This window comes from Rhopalosiphum maidis, chromosome 4 (genome assembly GCF_003676215.2).
Source record: "Rhopalosiphum maidis isolate BTI-1 chromosome 4, ASM367621v3, whole genome shotgun sequence".
Taxonomy (NCBI): domain Eukaryota; kingdom Metazoa; phylum Arthropoda; class Insecta; order Hemiptera; family Aphididae; genus Rhopalosiphum; species Rhopalosiphum maidis.
Genome location: NC_040880.1, coordinates 1,469,407 through 1,496,679, shown reverse-complemented (window position 1 = coordinate 1,496,679; position 27,273 = coordinate 1,469,407). Strand labels below are relative to the sequence as shown.

The 27,273-nt window shown below is 29.6% G+C and overlaps 1 protein-coding gene across 3 annotated transcripts; it reads left to right on the top strand.

The window, feature by feature from the left end:
- The first annotated feature begins 10,155 nt into the window (after positions 1-10,155).
- Positions 10,156-25,970, top strand: LOC113549929. 3 transcript variants are annotated; one of them, XM_026951457.1, is made up of 3 exons: positions 10,156-10,395; positions 23,124-23,227; positions 23,939-25,970. In XM_026951457.1, exons 1-3 carry the CDS (start codon positions 10,375-10,377, stop codon positions 25,377-25,379), a joined length of 1,566 nt encoding a protein of 521 aa, XP_026807258.1. In that variant the 5' UTR covers positions 10,156-10,374; the 3' UTR covers positions 25,380-25,970. The 3 variants fall into 3 exon arrangements, with proteins under 3 accessions (XP_026807258.1, XP_026807259.1, XP_026807260.1); XM_026951458.1 differs by lacking the exon at positions 10,156-10,395 and adding an exon at positions 22,979-23,062; XM_026951459.1 differs by lacking the exons at positions 10,156-10,395; positions 23,124-23,227 and adding an exon at positions 23,238-23,639.
- Positions 25,971-27,273: the final 1,303 nt, after the last annotated feature.

Genomic DNA, 27,273 nt, shown 5'->3' with positions numbered 1-27,273 from the left:
ATATACATCTATATCTCAGTTATGTTAGGTTTTTTTTGAGTAGAGAATACAAATCTAGATATATAACTACTTGTAGCATTGGGAAGTATGACCTTAATACATTTTAAATTAAAATGAATTAAATTTCCATTATTTATTATTTTTTCAATACTTTAAATACCTTAAATGTTAAAATACTATTTTTAATTTATAATGACATAACCTTTGACATTAAAATATAGAATATTAATAAACTTACATAAATTGTATTATTGTGTTTATAGTGATGTTTTACTATAAAACACTATAAACACTAAACACTATTCAATGGTTTTACATACGGATTCGACCCTATAGGCCATGATCATTATACATTTTAATAGATTACAAATAATGGGTCGTATATGGACATAATGTAAAAATTTTCTTCGAAGTTTACACTTTACTTTGGACTAGTGAAAACACGTGAAAAATAAATTAAAGGGTAGGTTAAGAAATACTTTTTTTTTGTTTACATATAAAATTAAAATTGTCATCATAATTTTATATAATATGTTATCAAATCTTATAAGTATGATCTTGTTAGTAATTTGTTATATTATTATTTATTACATATTATTATAAAATCACTCTAAATTATACGCGTAATCATTACAAACAAAATCAGAAACCTACAGTTAAATTAAATAGGTACACATCATAATGGTTTAATTATACTCCCATCGATGTGTAATAGCTCTTGTGTAGATGAACTTCGTAGCGTAAACTTATTTGAATAAATAAAATTATGATTTATGTTCATTTAATATTATTGTAATACTTAAGAAAGAAATAATATATTTAGTCTATGTATACAAAACTATGGCATGTGCGCGTTACAATTTATTATTGTTAATATTATATTGTTATATTTTACACGATTTGGAAGGTCAGAAATTCTCTTTTTGGTACATGGATAGCTTAACTACTATTACCTTTTTAAAAATCCTGTTTTAATTACAACTAACAAATCAACCGAAATTTCAGGATAATAATTCTGATTTGGATTTAAATGATTGACATTTTGAAATAAAAAAACACAACACTAAAAATTAATTCAAAATTATTTTGAAAGCATTTTATTATGTTGTTTTTAAGTACCTGACTACAATAGATTAAAAAATAATACCATAATACGAGTGCAGTGCGTATTCATGTTTTATTAATTGGTTTGGTACATACTAATTATCTTTTTTGTTACAGTGGTAACTTATCATGTTTGACTTTAAACAATATTTAATACACTATATACTAGTTTCTTATTATTACGGATGGCGTTCAAACCAGTAATCTATTCGTTAGTATCGATACAAACATATTGAGTAATAACGAGTAACGTGGTATTAATTAAGATACCGGGACAAGATATTATAGATTCATATTATCATTATATGCTCGAGTTCTTTGAACCTACTGTGGTTTTCGGCTAAGTACATACATGTTTAAATTACGCGTCTATGGAGGCTACTAAAATATTAAGTTTATGGCATTCAAACCAAATACGGTATTATGGATAAACTATGCACACACCTATATTGAACGAAACATAACACCAAAATTTGCATTCGTCTAATCTATAATACCTATAATACGTAATAAAATATTAAAAAGTTTTTTTTTTTTCGTGTTCATATAATCTTTTATACGAAATTGATTACTTTAAAATTGTTCAAGAATAATGTAAGCAATTATTTGCCAAAACAAATTACCAGTTTTTCTTATACAGTTCGAAGAAAATCATCAAAACCGGTTAGTCAACTTACTACGAAAGAAAACAAATAAGTTTTTTTTTTTAAAAAAACTGTTACTATATATAGTAAATACCACGCCTTAAAGATATTTTCTTTCTTACATTACGACTACCACTTTGCATAATAGGTTCTTATTATTTAAAAATTGTATAGTTTTAATTATATATTATTAATTGTTGGTAGTAATAATAAAAATAATTATATCACATTAAATTAACTACAATTAGCGAAATAAGTCATTGCATTACCAAGTGCACACGATAATTTTAGTATTATTTACTTGAAAAAGAACCAAAAGATATTTGATAATAAAAATACTAGTAGACTTATCCATTGAAATACTTAAAAATACCATTTTCAATAAATTTCTACTACCATACAATTCATAATACCGTCCAACTGTAAAACCAATTTTAAGGAACTTTTACTTTTACTTTAATTTTTTTTTTTTGTTTATAGTCCTATATTACCATAGTTTAAAAATAATAATAAAAAGGAAGATAATATAGTTTATTTACTAATTTCATATGTACAGAGTGATTCACCAAACATTCTTATCCCTTTTGTATAAATAAATGATTTAAAATCTGATTTTTTGAATTTTTAAATAAACCACGTTTTAAAATTCTTAATATGTTTTTTCGTCTTAAAAGATGTCTCCAAACTTTTATTTTTTACATTAATTTCTTACTTTAAGTTATTTAGGGAATAATTTTTTTAATAATTTCAATTTAACAAAATCAAAATTTGAATAAATTAATTGTTAAAAAAAAGGATGTGCATATTTACCGATTGGTCACGTCATGTTTAATCACCTTACATAACTTAATAAAATGTATAAATTGTGCTATTGAGCTTATTGAGAAAGCTACTCATTGGATTTATTGATAATATAACTAAGATTTTCAAATTTGATAGTGTTTTGAGAATTCGTACGATAAACGATGTTATTTTTTTATAGTTTCTTTTTTATTTTCATTTCTGGAACTCTTGGCGTTTTATTTCAAGATAAGTTTTTCCTATAATTAAATATTGGTAAGTTAATATATCCGACGATTTTAGTAATTTAAATTGTAACCAAGATGGCGTCATCCTTAATTGTTTACATGGGTGGGAAAATGACTTATGAATAGATATAATACAATTTAAAAAATAGAGTAACATATCCAATATAGAATTAGAAGTTAAATTTAAATGTATGTATGTGTGCATTTATTATTAATTTTCAAGTTAATCAAATTGAAATCACTCATAAATTTCTTTCAGATTTATTTATTCACAGTATTTTTATGATAAGAATCTGTAATTGAGAAAATCGATTATTTATAATTTATAATTTTATGTATTGAGTATAATAGCGTTTAATTTGTGAAAAGAAATATATTCAGTAAATATATAATTGTATAATACATAAAAAAAGAGTTTACATTCTAATTTAAAAAGTCACAAGCTACATATATACCAAACGAAATTAGGTTGAATGATCGATCTCTTTTAATCTAATTTTAACCTACACGGACGTAAGGAAGTATACCTAATCATATTCAAAATGGGAACAGGGCATTCTCGCTTGACGTACAACTTATCATAGTGTCATAGTGACCCCCGACGTGATCACTCCATTGGCGATCAAATACTTCCTTATCGAGTGTATCTACTTCGAATATACTCAGTATGGTAAACTTTCTGAAATCCTCTCATCAGACCTTCGCAAGATCAATACCTTATTGTACTCCATTAATGTTAGCAACCAAAATTAAAAATTCAAATAATTAAAAATATTTGTTGCTATAAGTTTTTTTTTCTAATATAGACGTAATTGTGTAGATGAATAAACAAAAATATTAAATTTAAAAAATTTAAAATTAACTGTAGCTATTGATTTAAAATCTAGGCTTAAATAATAGCAATTAAAATTCACAATTTTATATTTTATAGGTTCTAAAAAAAAGCTATTAGTTTTAAATTATAAGTTGATATTAATGTTAGGTAGTGACGTAGTGTGTTATTTTTATGTAAAACATATTCCGTAACATATATAATAAAAACGTTCTATAAATAACTAAATTCAAATTTCATATTTTAAAGTAAATACATTAAACCTACTCAAAATAATAACTGAGCAAAAGGAATTTATCTTTTTAAATTTTAGTGAATATGCTATAATACGTAAATTGTTTGCGTTTGTAAATTTAACTTTATCTACTCTGATATATAAAAAAAATAAAGGCAATACATAAAAATAAAACATTAAACCTTATTTTACCAGTTTGAGATGAAACTGGTTAAATGTCGCATTAAATTATTGAAGGTAGAAAGCTATAAATTATGATAATATTATAGATAATATTATAGATGGATATATTTTATTTTATAATTTCGTTAAAACGTTGATATAATGTTAATTTATTTATTCTTACAAAATAATTTGTAACATTATATGAAATATTGAACGAGTTATATCTTAGAATAAATCATACTAATACGATAGATAAGAATATATTATTTAAGTACCTATATAGTATTATATAGTCAACGATGTACTAAAAATTCTAACGGATACAATTATTAAAACTATATTTAGTTTAACAAACTTCACATACAAATTTAATATGTTAATAAACGATCTATTAAACCAAATTGTAATAATATTCGACAATAAATAAAATAATAAAACGTAAATAATATCACTTACTTTGTATTTTTAGTAGACACTTCCTAGTTAGTACTATATTAGTATCAAGAGCAAGAACGTTTTAAAAACATGTTTTTAATCGAATATATATAATATACTCCGTTGGTAAATACATTTAATATAAAGTACATTTTTTAAATCTGCTGAATCATCGTCGTGAAGTTGTCCGTACTTAAATGTATATGTTATATTAACTATTAAGTAATATTATTTAAATACAATTTAATTTAAAAACTATGTAGGTGTACTGAAAACTACATTTAAATTTGATGCTGTAGTTAAACTATTATCAAACTCGTATATTTGTATACTGTATACAGCAAACTTCGTGTTTTAAAAGCTAAACGAAATGAGGAATTAATTTGTAAAGTCTCATACACACTTAATTAAAAAAAAATATATTTTATAGACATATCAACATTTTATACATATACATTAAGAAAAAATAGTATGTTTTCAAATGAACACAATAAAAAATGTCGTTCACATGTAACCTTAGTATTTCTTACTATAAAGAATGTTTCAATTATAAAAATCTCTGAATTCTAACCCATAAATAAATTCAAACCTATAAATATATACATAAAAATAAAACGATTAGGTAAGAAGAATTAAAAAAAAAAAACAGTTGCGTTAGCTGCTGTCGTTTCAGTGTTTTTGATTTGCAGTGATTTAAAAAATGTGAAATGAATGAATATTGATTAATACCGTTTATATGGTCGAATTAAATTTAATAATTAATTAAAATTTATAGTTGAAGTAAGTATAAATAAATAAATATACATTACTTTATTTGTATACTTACTGGCTACTTAAGGATACTTTAGGGTGACGAAAAGCCCGTTGGATTTTAAAATATATACTTTTTTGAATTTGATTTAATAACCTTTTTCCAATAGTCATTACAATATGACATAATATGCAAAATTACATAACATATGATATTGTTTATGTAATTAAATAGCTAATCATAAATAAATTAATGATAAAAAAAATAAAATTAAAATAACATAGTACTATAATTATAATATTAACAGATTGTATGGCGGATTGATGGCTTATGGGTAGCGTTAGACATAATAGTTCCTTTAACATAAAGTGTTTAGTGTACTTAGAATAGTTGATTAGTTGATAGGACGTTATTAGCGGGATAATCGTATAATTTTATTCTAAAATTAATTAGGATAACTAACATATTAGAAAAATATGAAAACGAATCAATAATGTTATCAATATTCAATAAATATTATATTTAATCTTATTTTAATGTGTTTAATGTGACGCCGAAATAAATGTGTGATTTATTTATTTGCACATTGCCAAATTGGTGCACTGGCCATCATTTGTAGTGAGTTGTACACTATAATATCAGCACTTTTAACTCATTCCTAAGATTATCATGTATATACCTACAGGCTAGTTATTAAAAATATCTTGATCATCATAATATAATACGTGAACATTTATGCAAACCATTGACGTACGTTTGTGATTATAATAATAGAGTATTATTTAATAACCAGTAGGTATTTAAATATTTTACAGTAAAATTATAATTTTTTCATTACCAAAAGGATATAGTCATATAATTATCCGGATTACAGTATACTAGAAAACGCTAGTAGCTGAGTGCACAATGTAAACCTATCATTTGTGATTGGTTACACCTTATTTTCAAATCAATTTTCATACCTACTCATGAGTTCCGTTATAATTGTGTACCTATTGGCTTATTGATTTTGCATAATATTGTGTTACATTTTACACGGCATTGAAACTACACATAAACACGCGTTGTCGGATCATACCACCATATAATTATCAATCAACAAAAATAAATGTATAGTTGTCAGCATGAAATATACAGTACGTATCTATTTATAAACATATTATTATTGTGTATTCACTCGTATATTCACAAAACTTAAACTTCTGTTGCGATATTGCATCGTTTGAAAGTAGCCGGGTTGCAGTTTTATTTGCATTGTTTTTCTACGGAAAAATGTATCATTTATGTTTTAATTTTTGCATATCGTCAAAGAAAATCTGACGACAACATCATTGACTTTCTTTCCTCCATTGTTTATAGGTACTAACATTTCAGTTCATTCCGAATATGTCATCACTCATCACTTAATCATTTATCAGATGAAAATATCAAGTATAATATGGTTTAAGGCAATCTAAAAATCCTTCCATACATGATTGATTGATATGTAGGTATATCTGAACGTTTATTGAGTTTTTATCGACTGACATCATTAGGACAAAAAATAATAATTAATATTAATAGGAAAGTTGTTCATATAAGATACATATATTTACTCGCACTTTAATTTGTGTCAAAATTACGATATATTTTAATTTGATTATTTTTAATTTCTGATCTTCTTAGAAATGATAATTTTTAGTTCATTCATTTACACATACTTTTTAAATATAAATGAAGTAGGTATACCTATAGCGGCTATAGCTACAATAATTTAAAAAAATATATAACATATAACATTTTAACTTATTATTAATTACGTGTTTTAGTATTTATTATATTATGTGCTTATAGGTAAATACAATTCTTATTAACATCATAATATGAAACAAAAATAAATTTTTTACTTTTATAAATTATTTACATTGATAATGGTGTAATAAACATGTACATGGGCGAGGCTAAATTTACATTAATAAATACATTTATTATACTTTCAGTGTATTATATTGATGCACATTTCGTTATTTTATTATTATTTGTTACTTTAAGACTTTAACGCACGGTCAAAAAGTAATATTACAATTTATATTTATTTTATATTTTAGTTATTTTAAGTAGAGAATAAGATTTTAGGAAAACTTAGAATAAAAAAAATAAATCAAATAAACTCTTTTTTTCTAATATTAAACATTTCAATTTTTATTATATTAATTGATAATTCAATGCATGACATATAAAAATATATGTTTTTATAATATAATATTTTTGATCCACTTAAACTACTATTGTATGCTAGATTTAGCCTTTGAATTTTCTTTTTAGGGCTGGATAAAATGATGACATATCTTATACCGAGAAAAATTCTTTAATTGTATATGCTTATTGTCTACTAGCAATAATAGTTATACTCGACCTTAATATACTTTAAGCAATCGCAATCTAAATTAATCAGAAAAAAAATATTTTGTATGAACCAACGTTATAATATATATATATATATATATATATATATATATATTACACTGTTTAAAATGATTAATATTATTATTTAGACATTCAAAAGTAATGAGGTTACAATAAAAAATAAATAGGTTACATTTATTATATTTTGGCTAATACATGCATTAGTATTGGAAATCCATTAACCTGAAGTATAAGATTATACAGTAATAATCAATATATGTAAATTATTGATCAATTAACTAGGATAATTTGATTTATAAGGTTTAAAATGACTTTTTTTTTTTTTAATATTTTCCACAATATTTTTGATAGATTTATGATGTGGTATACACACTAGTGTTTATTATCATAGCATATTATATAGCATGTTGCCATGTTCATATTTCATACATCTATCGAGAATATTATTATACGTTGTTTCTTCGATGTAATTATAAGTTTGGTCACAGTTAGATGCCGTAAACGTTGAAGTTGTACAAAAAATGAATTCCTCGTGTTCAATTTAAATAATGAAACGCAGGTAAGATATATGATTGATGTGTTAAAACATAACGGTAATATTATGTCCGTTTTTCAGTATAAAATGCATCAGACGATATCACTTCGTGACGAATATAAAATAAATGGGAAAAAATAATATTGCTTGAGGATGTGTGATTCGTAGTTCGTAGACCGTAGTAAAATGCGTTTTGCTTCATCAAGACTTCTATTGTCCAGATTAATCGATATTCTGTTTTTAATTGTTAAAGACTAACGCAAATGATGACAATAAAAATTCGAAACTTTCACGGGAATTTATGCTGTGATGTTTATGATGTATACAATGTATAACTTGAATCTAAACGTTGGATTACGAAAGGTCAAAAATATTTTTTAATAAAATTCTTGAAAATATAAATTACGTATTTTATTACGAGTTTGATGACAAAGTTTCTACAAAATACGACCTATAACCTTTATGTTTATATACATATATATATATATATATATGATTCGACTGTGTAACATACTTTATTTATTATATATCTAAATCTATATAAGTACCCAATAAGCATAACTGCAGTTTCAACAGCTAAGAAGAATAATAAAACAAAAATTATCGTTTTATAAACACATCGTTTCATGTATAAATTACTGAGTCGTTATTAAATAAAGCATATATAATATTATACTCTACAAACGAACTTTTTCTCTTAAATAGTAGATATGAACATTATAACATTTTAACTTAATTTAAATAATATTAACAATGGACTATAGAAGTGTGAAGATATAACTATCCGTAAATCTTTATACTAAACAAATATAATAATAAATAGGGTTAACAAAAATTAATCATCCAATATTTTGCTCTTGGCTTCCTAGATCGCCTGATTTTACGCTACGTGACTACTTCTTTAGGCCGAAACATGTTGAAGATACTATGTACCTACGCACCACTATTATCGGCAACCATAGAAGAGTTAAGCAATTAGAGAAATCAATTATACTAGGTATGCAATGAATTTTAGTTTCGATTATATTATGTTGTTAGAGTGGCCAGGGGAAGTCACATAGGACATTTATAGGTACCATTAAATAGATTTGAAATATTATTATTTCTTTTAATGTATCATGCATTATTCCTAAACTTAAAAACTAAAATAAAAATAATCAAATTTAAATTGGATAAATTATTTTGAATAATCTTGTATTACAATTAATAGTATGGTATACAATATACAATATACATATATAATAATAGTTGAAAAAAAACTGTGTAAAAATGTCCGAAATAAACCCATGTAAAAAATAAAGCAATAATATAACTGGTAAAATAAATTTAATTAAATATTGTGCTTTCCTAAGTTTGGTAATTTATTTTCGTATTATTATTGTTAATTTAGTTAAGATGAAGAAATATTAAAAACGCACAAAGTTAGACCATAATTTTCCTCTCATTTTTATGTCTATCAAAAAAATGATAAACATTTTCTAAAGGAACTATATTAATGAGTTGAATCGGCATTTTATATTGCTTTTAGGGCATTTAAATCTGGGCTCTAATTATTATTAAACAAGTATGTATAAAGTGATTTACTTTTTTCCTGCAATTCTTTTATAATATACGATAATATAATAACTAAAATAAATTAAATGCATCAATTAAATATATAATATATTATAATTGGTCGGAGTGAGACTTGCGTTTGGTTTTTGCGCTGCGGGATGAGAGTGGTGGGGGAAAAATTATAATATTATTATCATCATCTTATCCATGCAGCCGACCTGTCGAGTGCAAAATCTAAAGCGTCTCTTGCACGCAGCGCAATATTATAGAATATACAATAATACGCTTACGCATATTCCAATATACATATTTTATTGTATTAAGTACGATTCACCTCTTATAATTAGCGTCATCCTCGTGCATCTGCCACTCCACCGGCGGTGGTGTCGTGGGGGGGAAATTATGTTTACCGGGTCGGTCGCACGAATCGCCGTCGCCGCCGCCGCCGCCGCCGCTGCCGAGTAGATTCTTCTTCTGCGTTGTCCGCGAGCCCGCAAATGCATTGCGCGACCACTCCGGCTATCATCTCAGTCGCACGCGTTTTACATAACGTCGTACGCTCTCGCCCATAAGCACCGTCGTCACAAGTCCACATCGTTCGGTCAAGTGCATCTGCTGGACCGTAAATCATCAGTCGGTCGTTGGTCGTTGCTCTCTGGTCTATCCGTATCTGCTCGCCGCCGACATGAAGCCGTTAAACGTCGCGGTAAGCATTGTAGTAATAAGATTGTCATTTAACATACACCACAGCCGTGACCGTGTTAAAATGGTGTGAAAAAAAAATGTTTTAAAATAAATACTCATAAGGTTTATTCATTATAGCTATACTACACTGTCCCGTATTCCGTGTAACTCGTGGTCAACCCGTAACCACAGTGTATCTATAACTAATATTTGAAAGTATTCTAACACGTTACCATGTGGTTGTACTTTATGTGTTGTTATTAATGATTATATATAGCAAAATCGTTTTAACTAACACAATATTATTTAATTTAGTTAACAACAAGAACATTTTGATTAACAATCACGATTGTTGCGTGCAGAATACGGTGACAGTATTATATTATAGTATATACCGCGGTAGGTAATATCAAGGTGCTTACAGCAGCTATATATATATATATATATATTGTCATCTGTCGTGTCGTGTAGTGTCGTGTCAAATAATTGATATTTGGCCAATTCTGGAAATCTTCCAATAGACCATGGTTAGTGTCTGATACCACGATTGCAATGACCAATCTGAATACAATGAAAGTCACATGACACGACAGACGATATAATTGTCACTCTCATAAAATACTATATAATATAATATGATAATATGATCAAGGTTGTTTATTACTGATCAATATACATATTATAATATACGCGTGTAATTTCGTTAAGATGATTCCGGTTTTGTCATTTTTGAGTTGTAATTAAACTCAAATTAAAGTGATTTTATAAATTGATTATTGTTGGAACGATATACTATGATAGTATATTTTATATTTATAATATTTTTATACATTACGATTTATGATTTGGTATAGTCTATAGTATGCATCGGTAAAACAATTGTAAGGATTATGATTAAATATGTCACTGTATTTCACGATTCATTAAGCCTTCAATTTTTATTTTTATCAAAAATGAAATTATAGACAATAACGGTCTGTGTGTATTTATAAACAGTTTCCAGATATACAAATTTGTACCATCCCCCCTTCTTCAAATAATAAATGTAAAATGTAAGGGTTTTCACTTTATAATTTAGAACTCTTATTAGTTTGAAATGCTTAGATGTGTAAATACATATCCCGATATCCGTTGAAAAAAAAAATATTTTAATAAATAATCAGTTACTCTTACTGGAAGTCTTAAACGAGTTAAACCACCAAGAAAGATAATTAAAAGAAGGCACTAGTCTCTAACCAATTATCTCTGTTTTTATCTTCAATTACCAACATAGTTTTAAAAATTAAGAGTATAATTGATTTACGGATTTATTATCTGTTACATACAACAATCATCATACATCAAATAACTATACATACAAATACAAAGCAATGAGGATATAATATTATAAATGATAACTCCTCATAAAAAAACGTTCAGTTCTCAATTTTCCACCATGCAATGCTCGTTCGTATTATCCCTTTAAATAATAAATTATTAGAACACGTTTCAATGTTTGTCACGTTGCTGCAGGACAAGGACGCGACCTTGTGTAAAAGTGGCTGTACCGCAGACGTGGGGTTAGTATAAGACGCTGCACTTGACCGCGAAAAAGAGTGGTAAAACCGGACCGATAGATTTACTTATTTTTTTGCTCTTCGAAAGAAAAATGAAAATGCGGTTCAACATTTAATGATATTATCGACGTAATCGTTATATTGTTATTTATTGTTTTATACTATTAACGATGTTCGCAAGACATATTGTTGTATTCACCACCTTGTCCGTGAGATTTAATGAGATATCTCCTGGAACTCGCTAGTTGCAAATATAATCGAGACAGTTTTTTTACACGCTTCTTAGTATAAGTATAAAAACACAAGTATCGACATAATATCGTGCAACGAAATAAGTTATAAAACAGTTAGGTATAGTTGTTATCATTTCTATAACCGCATCAACAGCTTATTAGATTCTAACGCGAATAATATGTTAAAAAATAACTACAGTAATAACTATAACTATATAAAGCCGGAGCTGTTTTATTTTTAAATATATGATTGCACGATTTGTACGGATATTAAAAATATTTCCAAGCCACGACGAGTGGTGGCGTGAGAACAGTGACAATGAACTGACAGAATGAATTCGGGAAAAATAAGTCAATAGCATACAGTCTATCCACAGACATAAGTAAGAAATGAACTAAACGTGTACGACACTTAACTCGGGTTAAGTCGTACGTGTATTTTTTTTATATAGCAAACGAATCGTTCAATTGTAGTATTATTTAGTGACGCATGGGCGAATGCGACTATAATTGATTACCCATCATGTGGTAAAACACGCGTACAGATTAATCGTATATGTACACAGTAAATTATGTTTGATATTTGATTTATTATTTTACATAACGGACGAACGCACGGCGTATTGAGTCGATTTTACTTTTCCGGTTTGAAGAAGGTGAATAATTGAGCTGATTGAAGAATCAACATGGGGCTGATGGCCGTATTTGTCCTCACAACATTCGTACACGCTGTACAAACACGAGGAAAATAATATTTCAAACAGCGCACAGTGCGCGTTAATAATGATAATAACAACGTATTGTGTTTGTCACGAAACACTATTCGTCCGCTGTCGTATATAATACATATTATTATAATATGTAAAATACGATTATTTTTCGGCATACGTCCCATCTCGATAGGAGTAAAATAAATAAATTCGACGTGTAGGGCACAGTCGTGTCATCGACTTATTTGGTTACGGACATCGTCGGGCCTGCGCAATGGAAGCGACATTGTATTGTGCCTGCGTCGTCGACTGAAGTGGAATGGATTAAAAAAAAAAAATAAAAAAAAAAATAAAACGAAAACCAAGTCGGCGATTTTAACAGCTCAAAACAATATGTTCGACATTTTAATTGGCCCATTGTGTGTACACAACAATATAATATACGTACGGCGGTCATCCCGCAGAGTGGTTTATTTCGTTATAATATCGTAGGTGTATATATATATATATATATATGATGTAGTACACCGCTGCCGGTAGTAATATCGTATGTACGAGCGCGCATGTATTATACGATACATATCGTTCTACTATATAATACGTGTGCATTACAATACACGAGCGGTCTGAGATGATAATATTAAATCGCCGTCAAGACGTCCCGAAACGATCGCCGGACAACCCGTCGTCGCGGGCGGTGCCGCGGGAGGGACTGTGCATAACACACACACACACACACGTGTAATAACGGTTTGTCATCGGTTATAAATAATGCAGATGTCTGGCGTTTTACAATTAAAATTAATGTTTAATTAAATCTCGAAAACCACCGTGTAGCTGGTACCGCGCACACAATACGCGATCAGAGATCACCGTGTGTATTAATGTATAATAATGTATCATAGAGCAGAGATGTTGCAGCGTTGCTAATTATTCGCATTCACGGGCGTCGCGATTTCTCGGCGTCGTCGATGCCGAGTCGGTCGTGTGTATAAACGACCGAACAATAGGTAGCGGGATATAGCCGCTTGACATTGTAATATTATGTCTTCGTTGCGATTTGTTTTGTCTCTCCCCCTCCCCCTCCCCACAGACCGTATAACTGACCATTTTGACTGGCTATTATATGCGCGCGACGACGCGTTCGGATTTTACGGGCCAGTGTACATACTCGTGTGTATATGTATATATATAATATTATCGTGAACGATTATTATACAGGCGCACTCCGACGCGAAAGCAATAATAATTAACGCCGTCGAATGTTTCGATCTCCCGCGATTCACAGTGCGTCAATACAATGCGCGGCGTGTGTGTGTGTATAGAATAACATTATTGGAAAGCCGAAGCGGCGATGAGTTTTTCTGCGATACTATACGATAAAACGCACGACACGTATATGCGATGCCTGTTTGCGCATACGGCGCCTTTTATTTGGTATTTCTGAGCCCGAAAACAGTCCCGTGCGTATTTCAAGCCCCGGATTAACACCGCTAGACACCAACGGGCACTTATTATTGCGTCATCCCTGGCACCCGTGTATGTGTTCCACTGAGGTGATTTTTGTTTCAGAAATTACTCTTAGCTTATGTATATTTTTCAATACATTTAGATATTCGTCAACGCGTTTCAGTGTACATCTGGTTCGATTCGATTCGACGGAATGGGCGAAATTGTATTATATCGATGATATCAAATATTCAATTCAATTACAATATTATCATTGTCGTTGTCGTCGTTCACGGGAATAAAAAACAAAATAGTATAAATATTATTTAATCACACTCAAAAAACACGTATCGATGTGGTTTAATACTGACTAAGTTTAGTACGTCATTTATAGATACCATTTTCACACTACAATTACCGGTAATATATCTTGTCTTATAAAAGATTTTTTCTAGTTTATCTTAAAATGTAATATTTGTTACTATACAAAGTACAAATTACCACTTAATAAATTTATCAACTGACAATATTTTGAGGCCTTTACATGCCCGTCCCTCTTAATTCTTACACGTTTGCATAATATTATTATAGTGTTGTCTTATAATAATAATTGTAAAATAGGTATACGTTTTTTGTGGAATGCGTACAACGAGAAGTTTTCTATTAAAAATATTAAAATTACTTGGTAATACTTTCATTTCATCTACAAATAAATGACACAATTTTCGAATTATTTTTCTATTGAGTAAAAGTTGTTTTTATATTTTTAGTTCAAAATTTATAATTATTTACACGAGCTTATTTATGAGTTGCAGTCGAGTCTGGGGATTGAGAATACTAAAAACGATTTAATAATAATATTATGTTATTATGTTATAACAAAACAATATACTATAGCGGATAAAAAATTATGTCATATTATGTAAAGTAAAATCTAAAAAAAAAAAACTAGTAAACATTTAAATCTGATGGATACTTTTTAAATAGGATTTTAATATTTTAAAATGATAATACGTTATCGTAAAGAAAACCTATCTGCCCACAACAGGTTAACCATGGACATCTTAACAATTGGACATATTAACCTTATAGTTAATGTCGTTAATGAGTTTCATAGATCAGAGTTACATATTTTCCTAAATCATTTAAAACACAATAAATAACAACAAAATATTAAACAATACATCCACAAAAATCATTAGCTTTTTTACGAATAATATACATTTTATATACTTAATGAAATATCGCTGACATTATGATTTATATGATAAGAAATAAATAGAAAATTATGATTCTTAAATCTCCCGTAAATTATGTTTATTTATATATTATTCATATGAACGCAAGGTTCAATAACAATAAATAAAAATATATAAATTATGACTATAAAATAACTCCGTGTTCTTTCACAGGTTCCACTCCAAACCCGAAATATTTATTTTTAGCTGAAAATGTGCAATTCAGTTATATGTTTTCGCCATTATTTAATTGTTATTTTTGTAGAACATTATTATTTTTATATAACAGTTATTATAAATAAAAAAAAAATTTGAACTGATTGGAATTTATTGTTTAATGTTTAAGTATGCTGGATTTGAATTATTTTAATAATAATGAAAACGATGCGATGTATAATCAAATTATGGTGAATATCAACAAACTGTGTGCTAGGGTATTATGTCCTGTAACAACTATGATATTTTTAGTTTTTACCACACGTTAGATTATACACAGTGATGTAACGTGAAACTCGTTGGCTCTAAGGGTTCGAGCAGGCTCACTTAAATACTATAATTAAATTATTAAAATATAGTGCTGCTGGAAAATTTGATATTAATAAAAAAAATTGCTATATAGTAGCCAGAACATAGGTTAAATGTAAATCTATTTCGTGGTTTTAGCCTGATGATAAATCTACTTCTGTTGAGTGTAAATCGATCATTACTAAATCGTGTATCATTGATGCGCATTCCGATAAAACACTTTATGGTACAACGACGAATCAATTATTATTTTATACCGTATACCTATATATATATAAACGCACATATTATTACCAATCTATCTATATTCTATCTACATCAATAAAAGGCAATGTATATGTATTTTTATGTGTGTATCAGTGTGTGAAAGTGATTTACAGCCAGATTTACCGCACTTGTGGTAATCAAGTAAACTTATACCTGATGATGTGTAATGTTCTAGCTAATTTCCTAAATTTTGCATTCTAAAAAAATACTTACACATGCAGGAATCGTTGTGTTCGTATAAAGTTGTGTCATTGGTTACTGGAAATAAAATAGTTATCATAATCGAGTATAATTTTAGACCTGCATTTTGGTAAAAACTATCCAGATAACCAAGTTAAAAACCTGCGCAACTTACATTTAGCGAAGTTTAAGAAGGCGTGAATTTCACGGGCGTTTGATTTTTCACCGGCAACGTCGTGCAGGGTCAGCTAGTACACGTCATAATATGAGTATACACATAAGTACGTCCTACGAGCGTCCATTCATAACACAGCTATAGGATCGATATGAATGATGTATTATTATGATGGACGATTCATGATATGTGTACAGTGGACGCGCGCGTGACGGTAGTTTTTATATCATATTAATTTCATTTCTATTATTTTATTATCGCGTGGGCCGTCGTCGTTAAACGTGCCAATTTACGACGTCGCAAAATCCCGAATTACCGTCACCGATTCGCAGATTTATACACAATTTAATTATGTAACGTTACGTGGGGTCGCCTATAAAAACACTTGACAACTATACCTGCATAATACTCGTATTACGTAGGTACGATATTAATATGTTATAATAGCTATCGTTTTCATATTCGGAAATATTTATTTAATATTATTATTAAATTAGTCACCGAGCGGCTGCGGCGGCAGTGGTTCGGGAGTCATTGGCCGGAGGTCAACGCACACGCCCTCCCCTCCCCCACTTCAAACACCCTCCACCGCATTTGCCTTTCAGTTCACCAAACATACCCGCCGCGACCGGTCGTGGCAATGTGTCCAAAGTTCACGTGCAGATAATATACCGCATATGTATTTAAAAAAAAAAAAAAAAACATTTTATATTTTTTCAACCGCGAAAAACGTGTTATTAAGTGTATTCATTTGGCCAACACGCATTATCATATTATAAATATTTTGAACACCACACATCTCCGGACAAGTTCGCCCACCGATGTCTTGACTACCCGATCCTTCCCCACTACGCCCTGTCCCGCCCTATTCAGCCCCGCCCGATCGCTTTTAATTAACACGTCCGACCGCTCCTGCCCGACGCGTGTACTACAGGTTGTCATAACCTTATAGGTATAAAGTACCTTATAAGTACCTATCTTAATATGTAAATTTGACCGCCGAAAGTGACGATCATCATAGCCGCCGATATTAGCTGCGAAAAACCGGATAAGTTTACTTTTGTCATCGTTTTTTTTTTCTACAATGGAATGGCGATGAATTTTAATACGATTATAATTAATTAACATCTGGATTTATTTTTGATTTTATAACCATAGAGAATATTTTATCCCCAAAAACATATTCCTAGTTCAGAGCCTATATGATATTAAAAACAAATAGTGTCATTTTAAAAAGTAAAAAACCTGAAAATAGTAAAAAATACATTTTTTTCGAAATTCTGTATAATGAGTAATGACTACATTATCTAAAATAAAAAAAAAAAAATGTAAAAACTATCGAAATTTTTTTTTTTTTTATTCATGAACTTATAACAATATAAACTATAAAATATTATTGTATTTTACAATTTATTCATTTCTAAATCTTTTCGTAATACCTTTACAGAAATTACCGAGATTTAATTTAAAAATTATTATTTCATTATACGTATACTAAACACACATGCGTAATATATGACACGGACATGGTAGTGTTGAATCCTAATTCTTAATTTTGGTAATTGCCGTACTTACTGTAAGCGTATTTATTGACACATATATTTTGGCGTGCGTGTATGTACTTATACCGACCGATAGCAAAAAACTTCCGTCCAAGAAAACATAATTTAGATTGACGCGATATTATACCCAATAGCAAGTACCTAGTAAATATAATAATAAATACATTTTTCATTAATATTAATAATAGTATAATATATTTTACCAGGTAACCGGGAAATTAAATTTAGTATTAGGTATATTAATTTCATCCGATAATTATTTTCATCAAATCCATTTCAATTACAAACTGTCTAGTTTTCTTTCTAAATGTCATTTTTGATGTTTTTTTTATAGACAAGCGGAATACTATAGATGACATTGACACGTAAATATTATAGGAATAGGTATATCATCAAAAAAAGATTATAATATTATCCTTGTTTAATAGTAATGACCGTTTTTTTTTTAAACTAATTTGTTTCAAAATTATTATAGTTTTTTATCCAAATATCATCTTGACATTTCTTCGACAGTTGACATGGATTTATGGATACTATAGTTGACATTAATTGGACACGTAGATATTATAAGAATAGATTTCTCATCAAAAAATGGTTAAAATATTACCCCTATTTAATTGTAACGACCGTTTTTTAAAACTTATTTATCTTTACAATCATATTAAAGTTCACCATCTTAACATTGTGCCAACACGTATTTGCAATTTTGATAAAATTAACTATATTAATAATATAATTGTATACTGCAATATATTACATGATTTTACCGATGTTTTAATTTTACTGTGTACTTATCAGACATTGAATAGTTTTGACTTTTTGATGATACCCCTTATACTGTACCTCTTATCTACGTATGATGACATATATTTTTTTGTTTTACCCATTCAAATGTTAATTATTATATGAAGAATTTTGTTTATAATATTATTGTTGTTGTAGCTAATATTTTAGTTGTTATACATATGCATTCATATTGTACAAGCAGAAATTTAAAATTGTAACAATACAGCCCATAATAAAAGGAATATTTTACTATTTAAAATGCATAATCTATTAATTTAAATTCATTGAACACAGACATAGTTTAAAGATTTATTTTTTAATTCAAATAAATATTTTTTAAGTTGAAAAAAAAATCAATAAAACCATAAACCAAAAAAACTTCACAATAATATAAATTCATCCTTTAAACCATAAATTTATTAAGTTTATGCTTTAAATTAAAGTATTTATATAATTATCCAATAATGTAAATACTTAGTAGTTATTTTTAATTGAAATATTCAAATGACTAAGTAACCACTATATATTATTATACATTCGTATAAATAATTTTTACATAATTATTTAAATTTTTTTATTGAAAATAAGCATTTGCATCATTGGATTAATTATTATTAAATGTTTAAATTATAACGGTTTGTGATTTGAATTTAAATATAACATTAGGTATGTCTTTATACACTTCTATATAACTATTTCATGTAAACTGCAAAGTTATGAGTACCATATTTTAAATAAAACACCGACATTAAATGTTGTAAACTGTAGTCATAAAAATGTATAAAACCCGTAATTTGTTTTTATTATATTTTAAATAGATGGCTTTAAATTATTATAGCTTAAAACCAAGACAGAATTTTGTGATTAATTTTTTTTTTAAATACAACTCTTTTCTCTTGCTTTTTTTTAGCATTAAATTCAATTTCGCATATATTTACATAATTTATTGGAATACGAATTCGAGTCGAATGTAAAAATATAAAAAAAAAACTGTAATGCAACTGTTGCCCTTTGTTAAAACGATACTAATGATTAAATTTATTAAAAACGTGTTTAGAATATTATATTTCGTTATATTTATTTAATACAATATTTACAGTAATATTACAACGTTTCTCAATAAAATGCCAGTTGTAAGAAATTATCAAAATAAAAATAAATTTCATCTGTCATATCATATGTATATGTATGATTGGTTAAAAATTACTCAGACTTTAAATTTGTATATTGTGTAATTAACAATTATTCTGAAAAGTACACTGTTCATATTATAACACAGTGAATATATAGTTGTTGAGTAAAATTCAAAACAATATCTTAAATTGTTAATACTAAAAAATATGTAGTTTCTATTACGAATTATAAAGGTAAAAATAAATCTGAACAATATAAACAAAAATAATACAAAATAGGTATAGTTGGTATACTTTTATTAGATAGGACTAGATTTTTGTTTGTATACCAACACGATTTTGTCCTCTTTCTCTGCGTGTAGTATAACATTTTTTTGAAACTTGACCGGTAAAACTAAATTTCCGCGATTTTCTCTTTTTGAATTTTGATGTTTCAGAACGAGTTTATAATCATCTCGCTTTTAACCTTTTTCATAAAAACGATAATATATTACACGGTGTTCTTTATCTCAATAATGTATATTGATCTTTTATACTGAGCCGTCGTTGGCATGCATTTTTGCGTGGTCATACACATCAAAATTTGCGTGATATTTAAAACCAAATAATAACATATTATGGTTATGATTTAGTGTAATCGAGATCAATATATATGCGTATATAATAATATATAATAGCAACTTATCTTATATATATATATATATAAATGTATATATAAATTATCATATAAGTTCTCGGATTAAGGTCACTGCATTATTGTAGGCAGTTGTCAATTTACCTTTTTTATAAATAAACAAATTTTCATTTACAACATTTATGTCAGTTCATTGATCACCCGTCGTTTAATGATGATTTCGCGCAAATTATCTAGGAATCCGTGAATAAAGTCGTTTTAATCAGATTTTGGGTATTATTTATTATTATTGTTGTTCCTATTCTCGACGTTGCTTACTGTCTTTGTCAACATATTTCTTAGTGCAGGGCTTGTCTCACAGGTTAAACTGGTCGTGTGCGGCTAAAAGATACATTATAATAAAAAAATGAAAATTTACCGTTACACAACAAACATCTCCCCGTTGTACTTAACATTACAACTACACTGTAATAAAAACTGATAAACTCGCATTTACACGGGCGCCGGTCAAATCTTGCGTTCAACCACTTATTCTAAAATGGTACAGGCTACATAATATTGAACATATAATATTTTTATTACTATACGCATTGAACATTTTTAAATACTCAAGTATACTGTATGTATGATCTATTTAACTTTAACACAATCTTTTTGCGGTATTATATACCTACTAGAGGTAGTTTGGATATGGTAGCGTGGTAGCAATAGTAAGAAACTAAGAACTCCATAAAGCATAATTAAAATAATTTTAAACAAACCTAAAATATATTCATCTGGTAGATAATTTGAAGAATTTGTATTTTTTTCTTATTCTTTGTATATCAATTATTTTATATAAATATATTTACCTTATAAACTTAATTTAATTAATTTTAAACCAATATATTAGGTTAGGCTTTATTTCGGAATATTATACCTTTTATTTATTAAGTACTCGAACTTCACTGATAAGATGATATCATCAGTGATGAGTTGGGAGTGTTGGGACATTGTATTGAATTTATTAATATAATAATAATAAATTATTTTTATTATACACATACGTCTTTGAACTCTGACCGATTTAATGACGTTCTTTCGTAAATACTATGATTGTGTTTGATGAATCATAGACGATTTGCTGGAATTGTATTTTTGGAGTGAACGTGAGAAAGAAGGAAAGACGGATAGGGAAGACAGAAAAAAAAGTACTACAATTTCGTGTCAGTACACGGCGCGGCGGCTCCCAGAACGACTTTTTGCCATCATATCCGCCGATAAGAATCTCTGTAGCAAAGATAACAGTGTCTAGCCGGAAGTCGAAATTAGAATAATGTGATGCGTCGACACTTATTATTTTATCGTTGTGCGGGTACACATTATAATAATGTGTAATTACTATTTACCAACCACTAACCCGGTTAGGTTAACAATTATTATTTTTTTAGTCATACACTAGAGAAGTGTTTTTAATAAAATATGATGAGATATTATTATAACGGATCTTTCTGTGAGTATTTTACTTTACTCAATGCGATTTGCATAAAATATTACAAGCACGTAATTACTATTTAATAAGAATCACTAAGTGATGGTCTGTTTCTCAATGTTTAAACAACAAAACAATTTAAAAATTCACTATTCACTATTAAAATTACAGCAGAATATTATCCGATATAATTTGAAATCTCTTTTTTTCAAACAAAAAATGTTAAAACTAATATTATATTATGTTTATCGTAAAAATAGTGGTTTTGTTATAAGGCGTCTGATGACTATTATACGAGTTATCTATAATTAAATCATTATAAACGACGACGACTATTACAGACGTCTTCGAAAGTAATTACTATTGTTATGCCAGATATCTATAATAACAACGGCAACAATAATAATAATATGGTCTTTTGCTATCCAATATTAAATAATAAATATTTGCGATGAAAAAATCATATAATCCAACAATAAAAGTAAAATCAGGCCACTCGATGAGGATTCGGAAGCGAATATAAAAAATTCGATTAGACAGCTATTATGTATAGGCATCATCATTATAATGATAAGCGGACAATGGAATCATAGAAAATATTATGATCACTAAACACCGCGTGTGATTTAGGAGATGGTAGGGATTTGTGGATACAGTGAAAGGTGGTTGGGTAGTCGGTGGTCATAGTGCTTTTGAGTCTCGGACCATCTGCATGTATGTGAACGCATAGTGCTAACACAACTATTAATAAAACCATTATGTTTTTCCAGGTAAATCGTTCGTTTATGTTCATTATCCATTTTTTTAATACTGTGTGTATCGATTTTCCAGGTGTTGTTATTCTGTCTGATCGCCTATGGACACGGCAGACCGTCGGACAGCGACGAACATGACGAAATCTTAAGAGAAGCGAAAAAAGAAAAACACTTCCAACAGTAAGTAAAGACATTTGTTTTGCGTTTCTTGGAAGCGATACATCAATTAATGTATATAATAAAATAATTAATAACATTATACTATCAACAACACTACACCTTAACAAATTATAAACATTAAAAACACTGTACAAAAATGGGTTTAACACTATATTAACGCATTCGATAACTGCAACTGACTTTTAGGATAATATTATAAACTATAGGTACACTGACTGACAAAAGTTTTAAATTTAAAATCCTTAAACACCGAATAAATTAGTTGATTACCTATATTATATTTTACTAAACACACGTTAGCAGTGCACAATTTCGGTGGTTTTTCTTGTTTTCTACGGTTTTAGTGCTTTATGCAAAATTATGGCAATGGATCGGTCAATATATTCAATGCGTGTAACATAATATATGGAAGGTAAGCTTATTTTCAAACACATTTTTTTTTATTATTATTTTTGTGCTGTAAATTTTCTATTATGCTTTGTTTTTTTTCCGCTCAAATAATTTATAACATATTTAATTTTTTATAAATAAAATTCCCAAAAATGTAATATTTTGGTAAAAGTCTTATAATGTACATTTTTTATACAAAATATTTTTTATGCGTTATTTATTTTTTGGTGAGAGGTTAAAAAAAAGTTTCTTTTACACAGTTCTCTTATTTTTTTTCTCTTATAAACACGAGTGATTTAATCACAATTTTGTGTATTTTAGTGATAGCATAGACGAACTACCGCAACACCAAACGGAATCTTCGACAACAACGGAAAACGTGTTGAACAGATTGAAATCGATAGCGCACTTACGAATGGCCGAGATGAATAAGCCAGCAATGGATTCGGTGACCAGAGAAGAGCTGGAGGCGCTTAGGGACCTTTTAGATAAAAACCTTCAAAAGTACCAGAATTATAACGAGTACTCGACGAGAAAACGGCCGAGCGACCCGTATATAGGTCAGATACTCCAAAACCTTAACGGAGAACCGCATTCAACCGGCGGCGGCGGCGGCGGCAGCGGAAACAACAATGTGCAGCAGCAGCAACACCACCACCACCATAACGACAACGACGGCGACATGGCCGAACAATTTTCGGAACGCCATCAGATGCCCATCAGGCGCAAGATCATTAGACACACGGTGTTTGCGACACCATTGCAGGGCGGTAACGCGGGCACTTCGAATAGGATATATAACGGCGGCGACGCGAGAATCGAATGGAGTTCGCCTTGGGCCGATTACTTCCCAATATTGATCAAAGATCCGCTGCAGACGATGATGAACTCGTTTTCCGAGATCATCGAGTACGGTCCGGCCGCCGACATTTGCAGGCACGCGACGACCGACGACGCGACAACAGTAACAGGTGACGACGGCAAAGGACCGTCCCGGACCAATAGACGAGCTTCCGACCGCGGTATGGATTCCACTTTTAGACCGGAAACGCGGAGGCGGTCACGCCGGAACACGGCGGCCCGGTCGGAAGAGGAAAAGGGAGCACTGCTGAACCACGTGCGGCCGTTCAAGTCGACGACGACCACCACACCGGAACCGTCGAAGATGTTCCCCTGGTCGCCGGACAAGCAGGCCACCGAGCACAACGGTGACACGGGCCCGCAGATCAAGCGGCTAGTGGTCCGCCGTGGTGGCGTGGCGATCGCGGGTCCCGGGGGCATAGCCACCGCCGGATCCGGTGGTACGGCGATCGTGGGCCCCGGCGGGTCGGCTTACAGCACCAAGCACACCGCGTCCGGCGCCTCCTCAGACGTTCCGATGGGGGCCGGCGGCATTTCGATGGGCGGCTATGGGCCGCAGATGGTGCAGTCCCCGACCGGCTATTACGCGCCGTACCCGCCACAGGGCAACGGTTTCGCGCGGAGCATGAACGCAGGCACCGGCGGCACGGCCGTCCTGTCCACGGACGGTGTCGCTTACACGTTCCCCGCGCCGTCCCGGGGACTGACGGCGTCCCAACGTCGGCGCGGCGGAGACGAGGCTCGCGAGATCTCACTTCCGGACGGCGCCAAGCTGATAGCCACCGGGCCTATAGTGTACTACAACCCGGAACCGTCCGTCCGGAAGAGGTCGCGCAAGGGCAAAAAGTCCGTGACCCGCGGGACCGCCAACGCCGAGAAACACGACAACCACCTATTTTGACGATATGCCCCGCCGCCTAACGTCTACTCGTTTGTTCCTCAACAACAACACAAGACTGTCGTGATATATTGCACAATATGACGATATTACTATATAAAAGCTCTATATTGGCATACCTACATTGACACAAAAAATTATTTTAAGTATACATAGGTTTAGCGTATTTATAGTAATATTTTAGTTACGTTTATTTAAGTAGTACCTTTAACAATAATTATTATAATACATCATATCCTGTGGTAGTTCCGTAATATTTACTCGTATAATTATAAATATTATGTATACATTTACATGTAATTCTTCTCTTAGTTTTGTTTTGTGTATACATAAGTTGAATGCTGTACTATCATATTTTGTATTGTTTGATCGTATGACTTATACGAGTAAGATATTATACGCACCTGACTTTATTCATAATATTATGTTACACAATCTTTAACATTTCACCTATATTAACAATATTTTTCAAATTTACTAATAATATTCAACTATGAATACAATGTATACCTAATTACTTATGTATAATGTCTTACACGTTAATTTACGTAAACACCATTAGTTATTATTTGATTTACAGATATATGTTATCTCATACGCTTACTTATACTATTCAATTATATTTTATAAGTACAACCTACTTTGAAAAGTAGAATTGCATTTTTATTTTGAAATATACTTAGTTTTATATAATTATAATTAAATTTTCTGTTATAATTACATCATTGAAATATTATTAGTCATAACAAAAAATAATCTAACTCAAAACAATCATTTTGATTGGTTTCTAAGTAGTATTTAGAAAACTTTTATACGAGTATCCATTCACAACTATATTTTAGGCAAACATAGAATTTCATTTTTTGCTTTTTTAAATCCTTACATTTGTATTTTACAAAAATCCGCATAGTTAGATATGTTAAAATTTATTTTTATATACATTTAAATGAAACTTATGTTTTACATTGTACTCGATGACTGGTTTAAAAAAATAATTTATGTGTAACCAATCAATATCTCTTTTAATTGATAACTAATCGAGTTGACAAACTTTATGAAATATTATATTATATTATCATTATAAAATATTAGTATTTCATATATTTGGAAGGTATTTAGACATTTAGTACTATCGGTTAGGTAACGTGTAAATATAATACTGAGTTACTGTGTAGGTAATATTTTAATGAATAAACCAAAAACCACAAAGTAATAAAATCAGATGTGTTTTTCATGTAAACCTTCATGTTAAGAATTGTTTTAACCAACGAAGGTACCATACGTGAAATCGGTGGCAAGCTAGCTGTTACTATTATATGGTCATAAAACTAAATAACTGTGTGATTGTGTCTACATTTAAAAAACCTACAATTACAAAAGTAACAACAACAACAACAACAACAACAAGATACCTACTAACCTAAAAACAACAAGTCATTAAATCGAAAAACCAGATATACTGCATTTGAAAAAGTTTAACGTTAAAAGATTACGTTGTGATATGTTGTGTTCAGCCGCATAGACACTTATTCCATTTATTAATTTGTTATTGACGAGCAATAAACTTTTCATAAGCTGCACGACTCCATTATATTATACTAACGTGTTCATTACTCGACGTTTTTATAGTATTCCATTTCTAAATAATTGTGCACTGCAGCACAATATACTAATACTATATGATTAAAAAAATTGACAATTTATTTAAACATTGGCATATTGATGATGCGTATTATCGTAAGCTAATGTACGGCATTTTATAATTAATCATTTATAAACAACCTGGTATTTATATTTAAATTCAAACGAAATAATCGCATTTTTCTGAAACATGTTATATTTTAGAGTATTTTTTAGTTTCATTATATTTATACATTTTAACATTGCAGTGTTCTCG